At 51.9% G+C, this 18352-nt stretch overlaps 1 protein-coding gene across 4 annotated transcripts; it reads left to right on the plus strand.

Annotated features, from left to right (window-relative positions):
- The first annotated feature begins 2890 nt into the window (after positions 1–2890).
- SLC29A2 (solute carrier family 29 member 2) lies at positions 2891–12548 on the plus strand. 4 transcript variants are annotated; one of them, XM_046643032.1, is made up of 13 exons: positions 2891–4048; positions 4405–4568; positions 4820–4901; positions 6307–6467; positions 6695–6834; positions 7206–7340; positions 7998–8095; positions 8317–8401; positions 9146–9270; positions 9523–9628; positions 9727–9812; positions 10708–10790; positions 11486–12548. In XM_046643032.1, the coding sequence occupies exons 2-13, from the start codon at positions 4540–4542 to the stop codon at positions 11595–11597; spliced, it is 1242 nt and encodes a 413-aa protein (XP_046498988.1). In that variant the 5' UTR covers positions 2891–4048; positions 4405–4539; the 3' UTR covers positions 11598–12548. The 4 variants fall into 4 exon arrangements, with proteins under 4 accessions (XP_046498988.1, XP_046498989.1, XP_046498986.1 ...); XM_046643033.1 differs by having other exon boundaries at positions 2892–4048; positions 9727–9808; positions 10591–10790; XM_046643030.1 differs by having other exon boundaries at positions 2893–4048; positions 10591–10790.
- Positions 12549–18352: the final 5804 nt, after the last annotated feature.

Raw genomic sequence — 18352 nt, forward strand, 5'->3', positions numbered from 1 at the left:
CCCAGGAGATAAATGCAATGGGTACACCACCACTCAGAGCAGCATTGCTTATGCTAGAATAAAACGGGAAACAAACCAAGCGCCTGAAACATTTATTCAACAAGATAAATACCGTGTGGCAGTGGAATACTATACATCAGTGAAGAGTGAATGAACAACAGCCACATCCGTCATTGTGAATGAACCTCAAAAATGTGCTGAATTTTCAAAAAGCAAGTTGCATGTATGTGAAGTTCAAAACCAAGCAAAACAAAAATCGTTTGGGGACGGATTCATCCAAAATGCTGTGATAAAACTCACAGCAACCACAGTGACCTTTAGTCCACTTATTTGAAGACCTCCGTCCGCTGCCTTTTACGTCAGGGGGAAGTGATGCTTAGAAGGACAGAATTGCCTCCTAGGGCATTTGAGGGTCTTTCAGCGCTCACAGTGATGGGAGGAGAGGGTGGTAATAGCAATTAGTGGGTGAGGCAGGGACAAGAGTTATCCACCAATGCACGGGACGGTCCCACACAGGGAAAACCCGTCTGCATCCCGCACTACTTTTAACGGACTCCCCGGGCATTCACGTAGGTGGAAAAACACCTTTCACAAAAACTAACCCAACACAAATCTTAGACCAAAATATAAACTGCAAAGCAATAAAACTTCTAGAAGATTACAGAGGAAAAAATCTAGGTGAACTTGGGTTTGTGATAAGGATTTAGATACAACACCAAAAGAATGACCCATGAAAGAAAAAAATGATAAGATGGACTGCGTTAAAATTAAAAACTTCAGCTCTGTGAAAGGAATTGTTGAGAGAATGAAGAAACGAGCCACAGACTAGGAGGAAATGTTTGCAAAACACAAATCTGATAAAGGACTTGTGTCCAAAATATACAAAGAACTCTAATTCAACCAAACGTATCCTAAGGAACCAAACAACACAATTCAAACGTGGGCAAATGATCTGAACAGACACCTCAACAAAGAAGATCGACAGATGGCAAATAAGCATATGAAAAGATGTTCAGCAGAATATATCATTAGGGAATTGCAAATTAAAACACCAACAAGATAGCACTACAAACCTATTGGAATGGCTGAAATCTAAAACATTGACAACACCAAATGCTGGCGAGGATGTGGAGCAACCGGAACGTTCCTTCATTACTGGTGGAAACACAAAATGGGACAGCCACTTGGAAGACAGTTTGAGAGCTTCTTACAAAACTAAACATGGTTTTACCATACGATCCAGCATAAATGCATATTGCTAAGCGAAAGAAGCCAGTCTGAAAAGCCAACATACTCTATGATTCCAACTATATGACATTTCAGAAAAGGGAAAACTATATTGACAGTAGAAAGATCAGTGGTCGCCAGGGATTCAGGGGACGGACGGGAGGGATGAATAGATGAGGCACAAGGGACCTGCAGGGTGGTGAAACTATTCTGTATGAAACTGTAATGGTGAATACATGACATGACCCACTTGTCAAAACCCCCAGAGCTCTACCTCACACAGAGTGCACCTTAACGTAAACTATGGGCCACAGTTAGTGTAAGTTAACAATAAGTTAAGAATATTGTATCAATATTGCTTCATCAAGTATAACAAATGTACCACATTAATGCAAGATGTTACTAAGAAGGGGAACAGGGGAATGGGGTGGGAGGATGAATATATGAAATTATGTCCTAGTTGCTCAACTCTTCTGTAAATCTAAAACTGCTCTAAAAAGAAAATCTATTATGTTTTAATTTTATTGCCAATTTTCCGAGCCTAGATCTTAACCCCATTTTCCGTATGGACACAATGTAGTCTTTGTAAGGTTTGAAGCTACACAGCGTTTTTCAGTAATGCAGCTACTGTCTGTGTAGAAGGACAGCTGGACTTCGTCTGGTTTGGAAATCCGCCAAGACTTGGTCACCATTTCAGAAAATCACATCACCAATAGCAAACTAACGGTCTTTGAGCGGTCAGTTCACCGCACAGCTGTATTGTGTGTGTGTCTGCAGCCCCTGCATTCACTGTGGGTTTATAAAGACGGGCCAGCATCTGACTGCTTCATTGTGCCTCATCATTAACATATTCAGACTCGTTATTTTATTACTAAATGCTTTATTTATCCTAGGTAGCACAATTAGGATATTATATTGACATTAAATTTTGTGTGTATAGATAGGTTTTATCATATGTGAATTTCATTGCAGGAGAGTAACAAAATATTCGTCATTAAAAGGATGGCTGAGTCTGATTGAGAACCCCTGCTTTCAAATGAAATGCACACTGCTTATTCAGCCCTCAGGCCTGTCATAACCAGCCCAGCTGTCACAAAGTCTCTGCCCCTTCCTCCCACCATGCCTACCAAAGGGATCTATTTGTATGTCCCAGAATGTGTCAGCATTCTCATGTCCCTGATCTTGGGACGGGCTGTTCTATCCCTGAAATGCCTTTATCCTCCTTGTTCACCGCAGTGAAGTGTTCACCAAACCTCAGTGTGCTCCTCAAGCCTCAGTTCTTCACGACTTTCCTTCGAAAACTGGTGCCACAGCTGTGCCCCACCTGCAATCTCATTTCGTTCATTTTCTCTAAATGACTCAGGTCCTCATAAATAAATTTATTTTTCATTTCTATTAAATTTGTAATCAAATTTATTTTAAAGTGAAATAAAATTATTTAAAAATATTTTATTATTTCAACAAATTTATATTTTTAATTTACTTACATTTAATTCTAATAAATGTATCTTTTTAATTTAATTATATTTCATTTTTAATTTTAATCAATTTATAAAAGTTGATTTGTTAAATTATACATAATTGTATTTTTTAAAAAGCATATATCATTATCATAAATAAGAAACTACCACGAGTAGCCCAGAAAATAAAGCAACTATAAAAACAGAGAGAAGGAACATATAAGTTATTAACCTCTATTTAGATAAAGTCGTCAGCAGAAGCCCTGAAGCCAGCTCTTTGTTGGAGAGAGAGGGAGAGAGGGAAATTAACAGGTGTTAGAAACATGTTGGCTCCTAAATGAGAATTTCCCCCTTGATATATTCCGAAGGCCTGAAAGCAAAATGAAAAGAGAATAACTTTCTCTTTCAGCGTAATTTAATGCCGCCTCTGTTCTCCCTGAAACCACTTGTACATCATTAAAATCCATTTATTCACCAAGCTTTTACGACATCAAGCACCTGCTACAGACCGGGCAGTGGCGCCGCACGTTTGCGATAATAAAACGCTGAACCAGCCAAGCAATCTTTGCCCCACAGACTCACAGTCGGCTGGAGAAAAAACCACAAGTACCTGGAAATGGCCATAAAATTTCGTTACTTGTGAGAATAATTTGTGTACTTCTCCAGTATCCCCTATATGCACGGTGACAGCAGAGAACACAAATCCACTCGTAAATGACATGAGTTAGAGCAAATTAATTTCAAAATGCAATGGTTTATAATCTTATCAGTTTTTCACAGAAAAAAAGTGGGAGGTGGGTGTATCGTAATATGTTTGACGGGATATGACCTGGGACCGCCGAAAGTCTCTTTTTTTTTTTTTCAAGCGCCGGTGGCGGGAAGGCAAGAGGCGAGGCTGGGGAGGGGCCAGCGCTCACCTCCGGGTCACCTTTTCCTCCGGAGCTTTGCTTAACCCCTCACTGCTCCGCACGCAGCTCAGCTTCACCGCCACAGGGAAGCCCGCCTGGACGCTCCAGCGGGGCCCACGCCTCCGCTGTGCGCCCCAAAGACTCGGCGCTTCTCCAGGCACCAGCTGGAGGAAAAGGGTCCGTCTGTCCGTCTGTCTTCCAGACCGGCCCAGAGGCTCCGCCAGCACGGGCATCTGGCCCTCTCCTCGGCCTCCGGAAGCGCCCAGCTAGGCGCAGCTCGCCAGGACCGCAGGCGACGGACGGTCTCTCTGGCTTCCCCGGGCGCCGGCCCCGCTCGGGTTACACCCGGGTTGGGGCTCCGCAGGCGCGCGGCGAGCAGGGCCCTCCGGGGGCTCCAGCCAGCGCGGTCTGGCACCACCTCCGAGCTAGCGGAGGGGACAGAACACCTCGCAGGTTAGTCCAGAGCTCTCGGCTGGGGGAGCAGGAGGGGTACCTGCCTCCCGCCACTCAGCCCGCAAGGATCCGGGGCAGGCGCCCGCGGAGAGATGAGGCGGCAGGGGGACCCTCCTGAGTCAGCCACTTCTAAGCCGCACCTGGCGGCGCGAGGAGCCATGGGGTCCTGGGCTGGAGGTCAGGCGGGTGTCCGACGCCTAAGTCTGGAGTCCCTGCAGGGGGAAGCGCGGAGGGGTGGTGCCACCTTCTGTCCCCACCCCGGGGGCGGAGCCAATATCTGAGCCTGCGGACCGTGAGTCCCGCCCAAATCCGCCCGGGGCTGCCTCCCTAGCTGGCGCCAACCCCGCCTCTTCCAGGGAGACCCGACCCGCCTCCCCTTTGCCCACCGCCAGCAAGACCCAGCCTCCGGGGTCCTCCCGCCCTTGAGCCCGGCGCAGGTGCAGGGGCGGCACCGCACCTCCTCCCACCTGGGCGCATCCCTCCGGGCGGCCATGGCGCGAGGAGATGTACCGCAGGACAGGCGAGTTGGGGACCGGTGGGGTGCGTACGGGGATCCGGGTGGCCGTGGGCTGCGCAGACCCGCTCCCTTTGGGCGCTCCCAGGCTCAAAGCAAACCAAATGGAACTACAGTTCCCATCAGCCGCCTCCCTCGGCTGCCTGAGCCGCGGTAATGGGGCTTGTAGTCCGCTCTCCGGAGACGGCGGCCTGGGAAGCGGGAGGGGCGGCCGAGGCGGTGCGTCCTCGGGGTGACCTTCTGACTGATCCCCACAGCTACCACTTAGTCGGGATCAGCTTCTTTATCCTGGGCCTGGGCACTCTGCTTCCCTGGAACTTCTTCATCACGGCCATCCCGGTGAGACGCGAGGCTGGACAGAGCCCCACGGCCACAGCCACCATCTGTCCCTCCAGCCGCCGTGGACTTGAGGCGTCCCAGGCGCTCTCCCCACCACGCCGGCTTTGACTCCTCATTATCCCCGTTTGTACGGCTGAAGTACGGAGCCTCAGAGAGGGGAGGCGCCCCTGGCCCTGCTAGGGGAGGCCAAGCGTTCAGGGATGCTTAGGCCTGGAGGGGCAAGGTCACCAGCTCACGCAGCCCTGCAGAGCCAGCAAAGAGCTACCCGCCCACTACCTCTGTTTGTCACTATTGCTGGGCTGGTCACTCCAAAAGTGGGTCATCCAAGTCCTTGATTTTCTTCGAAATGGCACAGATTACATTCATTCATCCAACAGATAATGAATGTGTACCTACTGTGGACCAGACCATGTTCAGGGCACTGGAGGGACAGGAGGAAACACGACAGAGAAAGGCTCCATCCTCCGGTGGCTTATATGCTCTCAAGGGAAGGCAGAAACGTGGGGCTGTGTTCTCTTTGGGACTAGGTTATTCACATATATTCAATGCACCAGCTTTCCAGATGCCTCTTCGGTGCCTGGAGACCCAAAGATGAATCAGCCCCTGGTCTTGTGAGCAAGATGGGTGCCCAAGAGCTGTTAATAATGTGACAGGACACATGCCATCCCAAGCTTGGAGCAGAGTCTTGTGGGTCCTCAGGGGAGGGAGCAATTCCTTCTGCTTCACGGGGGGCAGGGCCAGAGGGGTAGGAAGGGGGAGGGCGTTTCAGGTGGAGATGACAGCCTTGTGAAGACACTGAGGCAGGGGAGTGCCAGCCTGTTCAGAGAAAGAGCCACAGCCTGGGCTGCCTGGAGCTTAGTGGGCCGGAGCAGGAGATGGGGCGCAAAGGGAGGCGGGGGTCTGGTTCTGAAAGGCCCCAAATGCTGTTCCAAAACCTTTGGGCTTTGCCCTGCAGGCAATAGGGAGCCATGGGCAGGGGGGAGGGGGAGGTTAAGCAGAGCCTTATGCATTTCAGAGAGAATGCAGTTAGTCTGCACCTAGGCCAGAACCTGGCTTACAGTAGGCGCTCAATAAATACTTAGGAATCTAAAAGCTGCTGCAGGAGTCAGGGTGGGAGCTGGGACCAGGGCACTGAAGGGGAGGTGTGATTTAAAGATGGAGCAAGGCCCGAGTTAGGGGAGCTTAGGGCCTGGCCTCTGTCCTAGACTTCAGCTGTTCAACTCATAGCACATTCGTGGAGATCTGACTGTGTGCCACGTGCTGGGAACAGTACACGGACACACAGACAGCCCCCGCAGACATTAACCAAGCAGTCCCAAGTATGAGGGAGGCCGGGTGGAAAGCTGGGGCTTCCTGAGGGGAGGTTGTAGGGTGACCTGTAACCCCTGCCCTGGCATCCTGGCAGTACTTCCAGGGGAGGCTGGCAGGGGCCAACAGCACCGCCGAGACCCTGGGCACCAACCACACGGGCCCTGCAGACGCCTTCAACTTCAACAACTGGGTGACGCTGCTGTCCCAGCTGCCGCTGCTGCTCTTCACTCTCCTCAACTCCTTCCTGTACCAGTGGTGAGAGGCCCCACCCTTGGGCTCCCTCCAGGCCATCCCTCTGTTGTCCCTCCCCAGCCCCTGCTGAGGCAGCTCCCTCCCAGCCCAGGGAAGTCCTCCTGTCTTTCCTCTGCTCCCCCTGCACCTCCCCCCAGCCCCCACTGTCCTGCCCTGGGCTGACCCTCTGGCCTACATCCCCCTGCCCGGCCTGGGCCCAGCCAATACCCACTCTGCCCTGCTGTGAGCAGCATCCCTGAGACGGTCCGGATTCTGGGCAGCCTGCTGGTCATCCTGCTGCTCTTTACCCTGACGGCGGCGTTGGTCAAGGTGGACGTGAGCCCTGGGCCCTTCTTCTCCATCACCATGGCCTCCGTCTGGTTCATCAACTGTGAGCTCCACCGCCCCTCCCCATTCCCCACCCCGCCCACCCAGGCCTTCAGCCCAGCCTCTTCTTTGTAACTAAATGGGCCCAACATATCCAAGAAGGAAGACAGCAGCAGCATCACTCATATCCCTGGTGAGAAACAGGCCCAGAGGGAGAGGAAAAGTCACTTGTCCCAGGCCCCACAGTGACCTAAAAGCAGGCCTCCTGGCCCCACAGACCTATGGCTGCGCCTCAGAAGAAGAGTCAGTGAGGAGTGTTACACCAGAGTGCCCAGACCTAATCCAGAGTCCCCTGTGCACCCCGCCGACACCTCCTCCAGGGAGCCCCTGAGGCCTGCCTAGTGGAGCGGCGACCCCACTCTTGTCCCTCTACAGCTTTCTGTGCAGTTCTGCAGGGCAGCCTCTTCGGGCAGCTGGGCACCATGCCTTCCACCTACAGCACCCTCTTTCTCAGCGGCCAGGGCCTGGCTGGGATCTTCGCTGCCCTTGCCATGCTCATGTCCATGGCCAGTGAGTGGACTTGGGTGGCTGGAGGGCAGGGGTGGCCTCAGGGAGTCTGGGGTGTGGAGGGGGTGTGCCAGGAGTGAGCCGCCTTGGGTTCTAGGTGGAGACGGAAGTGACGGGGTGATGGGGAGCTGGGGATTGAGTTTGGGGGTAGGGAGCAGGACTCCTGGGTTCTACAGTGAGAGAATGACCCGGTGAGAACTAGGTTAACTTGGGGCCTGGGGCAGAATTTCTGAGGCCAGCACTCGAATGTGGCAGCAAATTGAAGTTGAAGGAAGGGGGGACGGGTTTGGGATTCAGATGACCTGGGGTCTGAATCCCGGTTCCACTGCTCCCAGCTGGGGGCATTAACAAGACACTTAACGTGTGTCGGTTTCCCCACCTAAATGATTACCGTAGCTCCATCCTCACATTGTAAGAAGCGTGCAGTAATAATGAGCAAGTAGTAGGTGATCAACAAAAATAACACGTAGGGCAGAGGGAGAGAAGTGAAGGGCTGGGCTGGGACTCTGCACAAGATTCCCGAGTGTGTCAGTGAGAGGAGTGGAAGAGGCCGGAGGGCGAACCTGAGAAGTGCTTCATGGGTGGTGGGACAGGAGTCGTCAGCCCTGTGGGAGCCGGCGGGACCAGCCACTTCCCGCTGCAGCTGAAGTTTCTGCACAGGTGGCGTGGATGCCCAGACCTCCGCCCTGGGATACTTCATCACGCCCTGCGTGGGCATCCTCATGTCCATCGTGTGTTACCTGAGCCTGCCTCACCTGGTGAGCCTGGTACTGGGCTCAAGGGCCCACTTCAGAGCATCTCAGATACAGCCTGAGTCTGAGGCCCCGAGAGAGGCCAGGGGAGGCGGAGGGCACCTGGGCCCCGTCCTAATCCCCAAAGGAGTCAGCCACTGGGGGACCCCAGCCTCTTAGCCACCAGGATGGGAAGGGATCCAGACACCTCAGCCAAGCCAGGCAGGGCCAACACTTTCTTTCTGCAGGAGTTTGCCCGCTACTACCTGGCCAAGGAACCATCGAAGGCTCAAGGTCAGGAGCTGGAGACCAAAGCTGAGCTCCTCCATTCTGGTGAGCCCGGGACCCTGCTGGGGAGGTGAAACCCAGAAGAGGCTAGAGCCACCTCAGCAGGAAAGCATTGCCCCTCCGTCCCCAGCTAAAGCCCTCACCCCTAGTAGCTTTATATGAGCAGAGGCAGAAGGGAAGTGTGGACAGTGGGATCAAAGTTGTCCCTGTCGCCCTTTGGGCCTCAGTTTCCTCCTCTATAAAATGGAGAGGCAGGGGGCTGGCCTGGTGGTGTAGTGGTTAAGTTCGTGACCTACACACTGCTCATCAAGCCATGCTGTGGCAGCATCCCACATACAAAAAATAGAGGAAGATTGGCAACACATGTTAGCTAAGGGCCAATCTTGCTCACCAAAAAAAACAAAAAAAAAGGGAGGCAGTAGAGCTTCAGGCATGCAAGTTCTGGATTCAAATGCATCTGAGTTTGAATCCTGGCTTCACAACATCCAAGCTGTGTGACCTTAGGCAAAGTCACTTAACCCCTCTGAGCCTCAGTTTCTTTATTTGTAAAGCAATGGCACTGAGATATTCCATGTAAGGTGCTTAAGTCCGCCTGGCACATGTGTGTGCTTAATAAATAGCAGCGAAGCCGATTTCCGTTGTTAATTCTCTTTGCCCGCACCTTGGGCTGTGGCGGTGGGGGGGACGGGGGTGGTCACTTGTTGTAACTGCCGGGAACCTCCCTCCCTCGGGCCTGGCTGGCACACGCATGAGTCACAGGCATGATCCCGCCCTCCTCTCTTGCTCCAGATGAGAAGGACGGGATTCCCAACAGCCCCCTGACTCTGGATCTTGACTCTGAGAAGGAGCCAGAGTTGGAGCCAGAGGAGCCGCAACAGCCAGGAAAACCTTCAGTTTTCGTTGTCTTCCGAAAGGTCTGGCTTGGCTCTAGCCCTCAACCGCCACCCCTGGGGCAGAGGGGGCCACTCTCTCCAGCTCTCCCCAGGGACTCTTAGATGGAAGGGGTCTTCGTTCTCACCTTGTCCACCCCAAGGTGACAGGGTCATAGTGGGTTGGGGACACAGCTGGGCCAGGCTCCCGGGGTCCTGGGAGGTCCCGAGGGCTGGGGCTGAGCGTGGGGCCCCAGGTCTGCCCCGCCGGCTCACGTCCCTGCGTCTGGCTCCCAGATCTGGCTGACGGCGCTGTGCCTTGTGTTGGTCTTCACAGTCACCCTGTCTGTCTTCCCGGCCATCACAGCCATGGTGACCAGCTCCACCAGTCCTGGGAAATGGAGTGAGTGACGGGAAGCGGAAGAGGGCAGGGCGGAGGGTGTGCCGGGGAGAGAGGGAGGAGGGGAGTCCGCCCCAGGACAAGCCCTCCCTCTCTCCCAGGTCAGTTCTTCAACCCCGTCTGCTGCTTCCTTCTCTTCAACGTCATGGACTGGCTGGGACGGAGCCTGACCTCCTACTTCCTGTGGGTGAGGGCACCAAGGCTGCGGTGATCTGACAGTTTTAGGAAGCAGTCAGGGATCAGAGGGGGTGAAAGAGCACAGAAAGGCGATTTCCCAACAGTCCAACTGGTTGGGTCTGGCAATGGAACAGCAGGCCAAGTGGCGGTGAGCACCTGGCCCCTGGAGGGATGCAAGCCAGGGCTTGACTGTGAGCCCCTTGAAAGCAGAAGCCATGTCCAATTGACCTGTGTCCCCAGCATCCAGCCCAGGGCCCAGCCTCGGTGCTCACAGACTCTCACGTGGAGGTTCCTGCACCACATGAAAGGTTGGGCAAGATTCCTAGTGTTTGGGTTGCTTTTAGCCAAGGTGCTGCTTCTTTAAATGAAAGCTTCCAGGGAGACACAACAAATAAAGTAGATCAAAGAGGAGCTGCTCTGATCCAAGCCAGGATGGGCCTGGATCCCCAGCTTCCAATCCCCTTCAGCAACCCCGTCTGTTCCAAAGGGGTCTGTGGAACCCCCAGGGGTGCTCGGAGGAACTGAGTTTGAAAACCAAACTCCTCTCCCAGTTCTGCCATGGGGAGAGCACAGGCTGATGCTCAGGAGAGGCAGAGGCTGGCCCCAGGCCGGTCCTCGATTGCTGGGTGGCCTTGGCCCAGCCCCTCGCTCTCCAGAGGCCCAAGTGCTGGTCCTCGGCAGCTCATGTAGGGTAGGTCAGGGGAAGTGGTGAGTGAATCTATCGGGGCGCCCCTGGAGCACAGAGACCCCGCTCCCAGGGACCACCCTCACCCCAGCTTCTGCCGCAGCCGGACGAGGACAGCCGGCTGCTGCCCCTGCTGGTCTGCCTGCGTGTCCTGTTTGTGCCGCTCTTCATGCTGTGCCACGTGCCCAAGAGGTCCCGGCTGCCCATCCTCTTCCCACAGGACGCCTATTTCATCACTTTCATGCTGCTCTTTGCCGTTTCCAATGGTTACCTGATGTCCCTCACCATGTGCCTGGCACCCAGGTCTGGGGGCTGGTGGGGGAGGGCCGGGGGGAAGGGAAGTGGGCCAGCCTGCAAGGGAGGGCCCACCCTGCTTCTGGCCAGCCCAGCCCTAGCTGTCTCCAAGTCTCGCTGGCGCCACCCTGTCAGGTCAGGTCTCAACTGCTGAGCCCACCCCAGGCCAGCAGCTGGGGAGCGGAAGCCTCAACAGGGGAGGTTCCTGCCTACTGTAGTAGCCCACATTCTGGGGGCTCCTCTCTGGGCCTCAGTTTCCCCATCCATGAAATAAATGGGTTGGACTGTCATTCCTTAGGGCCCAGTTACTCCCCAAATTCTCAGTTGAGGGGAAGTTAAGGTTTTAATCCAAAGCAAAGTTTATGAGCTATCTACTCCAGGGACAATGGAGTTGAAAATCCAGGGAGAGTAAAGGTGACAGGGAGGACCAGGTTGGGGACATTTTGTCAAGAGGGAGGGCAGTGGAATCTAGAGTCAGATAGTACTGGACCCCAGGGGCCTGAGACATGTCCTTGTCCAGTGGCCTCATTTTACAGATCAGGAAACGGAAGTCCAGAGAGAAGGGCCTAACTATAATGACCCAGAGGCTGGGCCAGCCCAGACGAGAACTCAGGCGTCCTGTTGTAAGGAGGGCAGACGGCACCGGGGCTGGGGCCAGGTCTGGCTCGGCATTTTCTAAGAGCTCCTACTCCTGTGTGTTCTAGGCAGGTGCTGCCACATGAGAAGGAGGTGGCCGGCACCCTCATGACCTTTTTCCTGGCCCTGGGGCTCTCCTGTGGGGCCGCTCTCTCCTTCCTCTTCAAGGCGCTGCTCTGAAGTGCTCCGTCCACGGCTCTCCCGGCAGCTCTCTTCTCGCTGCCCCCTTTGGAGCTGAGACCCAGCGCAGGGGGCAAGGCGAGCCGGGCTCAAGCCCCTGCTGGGCTGAGGCCCCTTGGTCTGGGGGTGCCAGGAGGAGGCGGGCGCTGCTCTCCTTCCTGGGCTGGCAGTCATTTAGGGTGCTACAAGGAAGAATTCACCACCCGTCATTCCAACCCTCACCCAGGAACGGAGCTGGCACAGACAGACTATCTGGATGTGCATAAGACCTCACTGACAGGGTGCTGATCAGGGAAAAGAGGGCCGGGGACCATGGCCCTTCCTCACCGTCAGGAGTGCGTTTGTTAATCACAAGAAACCCACCTGCTAATCGCCAGGGATCAGAGGCCACCAGCGGAGCCTTGCCGAGGTTGTGGCTGGTGTGACCCCAGCCTCAGGTTCAGAATGGAGTGAGGGCCAGCCCAGAGAAGGAGCTCCTCTTCTCCCCAGGCCTCAGCAATCTCACAATCGAGTCCCTCGGACCTCAGGACAGAGGCTGCCGGGGCAGTTGAGGGAGCATGGAGAAGGAACAGGTGTTAGGGGTTTGAGGGTGCTCAAAGGACCCTCTGGGCCTCCAACAGTGTTTTCATTGTCAACACTTCCTGTCTCCACTCCCCAGAGTCCAGCTGGGCCTGGGTCCGGGAACCGCAGTTGGCCTGCATGTGTGCACTGCACTTCACAGTGTGTAAAGCTCTTCCACACCCGCTTTCTCACCAAAGCCACATTGAGGCCCTTGGAGGGAAACAGGCAGGGACTGTGCTCCCCCTTTGTACAGGTGAGGAAACCGAGTCCCAGGGGAAAGTGACTGGTTCGTGGCAGAGCCAGGACCCAGCCCCCCACTTCCCCGCCCCCCCAGTAGGTGCTGCTGTTCACCTGCTTCTCTTTTCCTTCTTGCTGTTTCTCCCTCTGACCCCGCTCCTGGGTCTAATAACAACCTTCTTCATTTGTATCATGAATTCGCTGAGTCTTTATTTCCAAAGTGCTTTCAGCTCTATTGGCTTTGATGAGCTGGGCGGGGTGGGAAGACGGTACCCATTTGACTGACGGGATGCCTGAAGCCCTGAGAGGGGCAGAGATTCATGGGCATCCCTGTGCTGGGCCCTCTCTACCACGTGATGGCCAAGGGGTACTGGCTGCAAGGAGCCCTGTGCTCCTGGGCAGAGCACCTGGCTGCATGGACGAATGTCGCTCTCCCTTCCACCGGCGTCCTCTGCCTCCCCAGACACCCCCTCCCCTCCCTCCATTCTGAGAAACGGAGCCTCAGAGAGAGGCAGTGAGCCAGTTCTCCGGAAGGATGGAGGAAAGGCCTGCTTCCCCCACACACTTGTGCATCCTACTCAGCCCAGAGGAAGCTATTATAGGCACCGGCCTTTCTGCCCACTTGCCCCCTGCCTTCTGTGAACACTCACTGAGCAGCTGTTTTATACCAGGCACTGGGCCAGCACAGGGCCCCTGCTCAGAAACCAGGGGTTGTTTTGCGGTCAAAGAGGAAAGTGAAGCAAGAGATGACCTTGGTAGCAGAAATAAAGCCACAGGGCAGACCCCAAGTGAGGATTCATTCCTTGACCACTATTCACTGTGCCAGACCCTAGCTGGTCTGGTGACCCTGAAACAAAGGACATGTGGTCCCTGCTCCCAAGGCCACAGGAAGAAGAATGTAACTTGTGATGGGGCTTGTGAGGGCCCTACAGAAGTGAGTAATATAAGACTCCAGAGGAGGGGGCCGTTGATCCCACTTGGAAGTCAGGGCAGGCATCCTGGAGGAGGTGTCTCCCCAGCTGGGCCTTGAGGGATGAATATGAGTTTGCTGGGCTGAGGTGGGGGAGGAACATCCCAGGCAGAGGTATTAGAAAATGTGGAAGGCATGGATATGGATTATTCAGGAAACAGTGGGGACTGCTCGTTGCAGGGGGGCGGTGAATCCCTAGGGTGTTAGAGGAGAGGAGAGGATGAAGCTGAAGCAGTGGGTTGGGGACAAATGATGAAGGGCCTCAGTGATTAGAGAGAGGAGAGGGATACAGGAGAGAAGAGGGCAGCTGCCTCTACAGAGGCCATTTAACATGGTGCTTAAGCGTGTGTGCGCTGACCCAGAGTCCTGGGTTCAAGGCCAGGCCGTTTCATTTACAAGCAGTGGGAACTGGGACATGCCCAAGTCTGGGGTCCTGGAGAGAGGTCGGGGCTGGAGCACAGACTGACATTTCCTAATGGGTAGTTGTAGTCCTGGGAGTATCTTGCACAGACCACGAGGCCCAGCTGCACCCTTTGACGGAGACTGGTGGGGCAGGACCCCAACACCTCCTGGGTCTTCTCTTTCTCCACCTTCAGAGACTGTTGTCTCTGGTACCCAAAAGCCCCCTAGACCTGCCAGACCTCCCCTCGCAAACCAGGCAACAGTCCAGGGAACCCATCAGTGCTGGTCCATGGTCATCTGAAGCAGGCCCAGGTTGGGGTGAGCAGTGAAGGATGAGCCCAGAAAGAGGACACTCACTCATCAGATGTCCTTATGATGTCACAAGCTCAATTTCCTTCTTCCCATCCTCCTTTGCAGTAGATCTGCCCACCTTTCCCATCACATCAGAATGTAACTGGCTTTTTATGTTAGAAGTAATCCTTGGGCTGATGGGCCACACCTGCCCATCCCCCACCGGACGCCCAGTTCCCCGGCCACTGCCACCTCTCCAGCCTGACACAGCTCTGCCAGTAGGCCCGGGTTCCCTCAGAAGCAGCCAGTTTCCATCAGCAAACACTTGGAGAGGGCTCTGGGTGGAGGGCACTGAGACAGGCTCGGTGGAGGGACACCAACATTTGAAGGCCAGTCCTTACCTTCAAGTTGCTCACCCTTTTATGAGGAGGCCTCCTGGTTTGTAATTTGATTCAACTCTCCAATTAAAAAGGCAGAGAGTGTCAGAATGGATTAAAAATAAATTCAACCATATGCTCTCTACAAGAAACTCACTTTACAGCCCAAAATACAAATAGGTTGAAAGTGAAAACATGAAAAAAGATATTCCGTGCAAACAGTGACCAAAAGACAGTTGGGGTGGATATACTGATATCGGACAAAATAGACAAAATGTCAAAAATCATTTGAGAGACAAAGAAAGATGTTATATATTCATAAAAGGGTAAATCCATCAAGAAGATATAATAGTTATAAACATATACATGCCTAACAACAAAGTCCTAAAAATTCTGAAGCAAAAATGGACAAAATTGAAGGAGAAATAGACATTTCTATAATAACCGCTGGAGACTTCAATATCCCACTTTCTTCTATGAGATTTTTTTTTTTTTTTTTGAGGAAGATTAGCCCTGAGCTAACTACTGCCAGTCCTCCTCTTTTTTTCTGAGGAAGACTGGCCCTGAGCTAACATCCATGCCTATCTTCCTCTACTTTATATGTGGGACGCCTACCACAGCATGGCGTGCCAAGCAGCGCCATGTCCACACCTGGGATCTGAACCAGCAAACCCCAGGCCGCCGAGAAGCGGAACGTGCGAACTTAACCGCTGCGCCACCAGGCCGGCCCCCTTCAATATCCCACTTTCAATAAAAGACAGAACAACTAGACAGAAAAGATCAATAAGAAAATAGAGAAGTTGAACATTCTAGAAACCAACTAGGCCAAGGGGACATACACAGAATACTCCATCTAAAAACAGCAGAATATACCTTCTCAAGTGCACATGAAACATTCTCCAGGATAGATCATAAACAAAGCTGCAATAAATTTTAAAAGATTGAAATCATACAAAGTATCTTTTCCAATCACAATGGAATAAAACGAGAAATCAAAACAGAAGAAAAACTGGAAACTTCACAAGTATGTGGAAATTAAACACAAACAACTAAAGGGCTAAAAAGAAAATCAAAAGAGTAATTAGAAAATACTTTCAGATAAATGAAAATGACAACACAGCATAATAAAATTCATGAGACACAGCGAAAGAAGCATAGAGAGGAAATGTGTAGCTCTAAATGCCTATGTTAAAAAGGAAGAAGAATCTAGAAAAACAAGAGCAGATTAAACCCAAAGCAAGTAGAAGGAAGGAGATGATAAAGACCAGAGTGGAGCGGCTGGCCCTGTAGCCGAGTGGTTAAGGTCATGAGCTTTGCTTTGGCGGCCCAGGGTTTCACCGGTTTGAATCCTGGGCGCGGACGTGGCACCGCTCATCAGGTCATGCTGAGGCGGTGTCCCACAGAGCACAACCATAGGGACCTGCAACTAGAATATACGATGGGAGGGGCTTTGGAAAGAAGAGGAAGAAAAAAAAAAAGATTAGCAACAGATGTTAGCTCAGGTGCCAACCTTTAAAATAAAATAAATTTTTAAAAAGACTTCAAAATTACTAAAATCAGAAATGAACATGGGGCCATTACTATGGATTATACAGAAACAAAAAGGATTGTAAGAGAAAACTATGAATAACTGTACACCAACAAATGAGAAACCCAGGTGAAATGGACAAATTCCTAGAAACACACAAACTACCAAAACTGACTCAAAAAGAAATAGGAAATCTGAACATACCTATGACAAGTAACAAGACTGAATCCGTAACAAAGAAAATTCCAGGACCGGATGACTTCACAGGCTAGTTCTACCAGTCATTTAAAGAAGAATTAACTCCAATCCTTCTCAAACTCTTCCCAAAGAGGCAGGAGCACTTCCTAACTCATTCTATACAGCCAGCATGACCCTGGTGCCAAAGCCAGATAAAGACGTCGCAAGAAAGGAAAACTACAGACCAATATCCCCTATGAATATAGATGCAAAAATTCTCAACAAAATACTAGCAAACCAAACCCAGCAGCATATTAAAAGAATTATACACCATGACCAAGTGGGATTTACTCCAGAATGCAAGGTGGTTCAACATACAAAAATCAATTAAGATAAAACATCACATTAACAGACTGAAAGGGAAAAACCACATGACCATCTCAGTTGATGCAGAAAAAGCATCTGACAAAATCCAACACCGTTTCAAGATAAAACACTCAATAAATAAGGACTAGATGGGAACTTCCTTGACCTTATAAAGGGCATTTAGGAAAAATCCACAATTAACATCACACTCAATGGGGAAAGACTGAAAGCCTTCCCCGTCAAGACCTGGAAAAAGACACGGGTGCCGCTTCCACCATTTCATCTATTCAACTTTGTGCTGGAAGTTCCAGCCAGAGCAATTTGTCATGAAAGAGAAATAAAAGGCATCCAAATTGGAAAGGAAGAAGTAAAACGATCTGATTCATAGATGATATTATATATATATATATACAGACAATCCTAAGGAATACACACACACGCGCAAACTATTAGAGCTAATAAACAAATTCAGCAAAGTTGCAAGATTCAAGATCAACACACAAAATTCAGTTGTATTTCTATACATATGATTCTGACACCAGTTCTGATGTGTGGATTTTTTTCCCCACACCAAGCAATTCTCTGACACCGAGTGTCCTACAGTGCACCTCAATTCTGACACTATCTACCTGGAGATAGTGTCAGATTCCACAAGCTAAGGGCTCAGTCCCACAAAACTGCCCCCACTTCAGATGCCAATCACAAGTCCAGGTTGTTACCTATACTTCTGACCGACTGGCTATAAATCAGAGGTTCCAGTGACCCCTTCCTCAGGTTCCATTAATTTGCGAGACAGCTCACAGCACTCAGAGAAAACTTTTATTTACTGGATAACAGGTTTATTATAAAAGGACACAATTCAGGAACAGCCAAACAGAAGAGATGCATAGGGAAAGGTATGTGAGAAGCAGACCCCTTGATAACATTTTTTTTAACTCTGGTCTTTGAATCTCTCATGTCATGCTCCATCCCAGCCACTCCCTCTCCCCAGCCAGGCCTCTCTGCCCACAAGAGCAGGCTTTTGGCTTTCCTCTGGGCCTTTCACGCGAAAGGCCATCAAGGCTTTCCTTGATCTTGACACCCCCCCCCAAGGTCCAGCCACTACTTTTCAGTCTCCCCTTAGACTAGGGCCCCTGGGAACACTTCAGAAGCTTCATATTTACTCATTCAACAAACATGTCTTGATTCCTGCTACGTGGCTAGCAGTGTAGTGGGCGGGGGCAATGTGGGCAGACACCCGGAGAAATCTTCAGTCCAGGTAGTAAATGGGTATTGTGTGAGCACCGCAGATGCAACGCAAACGTTCAAAGGACCGAGGTGGACAGGGAAGGGGAAGGGCTGAGACTTCAGCAAAGAGGAGGCTGTTTGCAAAGGGAGAGCCACCTTTACGCTCTGGCCGATTGTCACACCATGGGAATGCCAGCCTGGCATTGCTAGATCGTCCAGAATTTAAAACAGAAGTTGGAAATGTGAATTTTATGTGAAATCTTCTGATTTACCAAAGTTAACAACTAATGTGATTCAAATTGTTGTTTCTAAACACTGAGCAGGCCAAAGAAAACCCATATGCACTAAATCTGGCTGCTCAGCCTCCCGTGGCAAGGCGTGTGAAGGGGTCCACACTTACCTTTCTCCTTTCTCCTGTCACAGGTCACCAGGTCAAACCTTCAAGGACAGTACCTGTGTCTCCTGCAAGGTCCACCCCAGTGCCTAGCACCCTGGTGCCTAACACAGCCCCTGGGGTGGAGCAGGCGCTCAGCAGGTGGTGGTGTTCAGGGATGCAGAATATGGATGCCCTGGTCACTCTTCAACGCAACAACCCGGGCTCCCTACTGCTCGTGGAATA

This window comes from Equus quagga, chromosome 17 (genome assembly GCF_021613505.1).
Source record: "Equus quagga isolate Etosha38 chromosome 17, UCLA_HA_Equagga_1.0, whole genome shotgun sequence".
Lineage (NCBI taxonomy): Eukaryota > Metazoa > Chordata > Mammalia > Perissodactyla > Equidae > Equus > Equus quagga.

Coding starts and splice junctions, on each gene's coding strand:
- SLC29A2 (XM_046643030.1), top strand. CDS start 4,540: ATGGCGCGAGGAGATGTACCGCAGGACAG. Junction 9,271..9,522: donor TTTTCGTTGTCTTCCGAAAG/GTCTGGCTTGGC, acceptor TCTGGCTCCCAG/ATCTGGCTGACGGCGCTGTG. Junction 9,813..10,590: donor TGACCTCCTACTTCCTGTGG/GTGAGGGCACCA, acceptor CTTCTGCCGCAG/CCGGACGAGGACAGCCGGCT.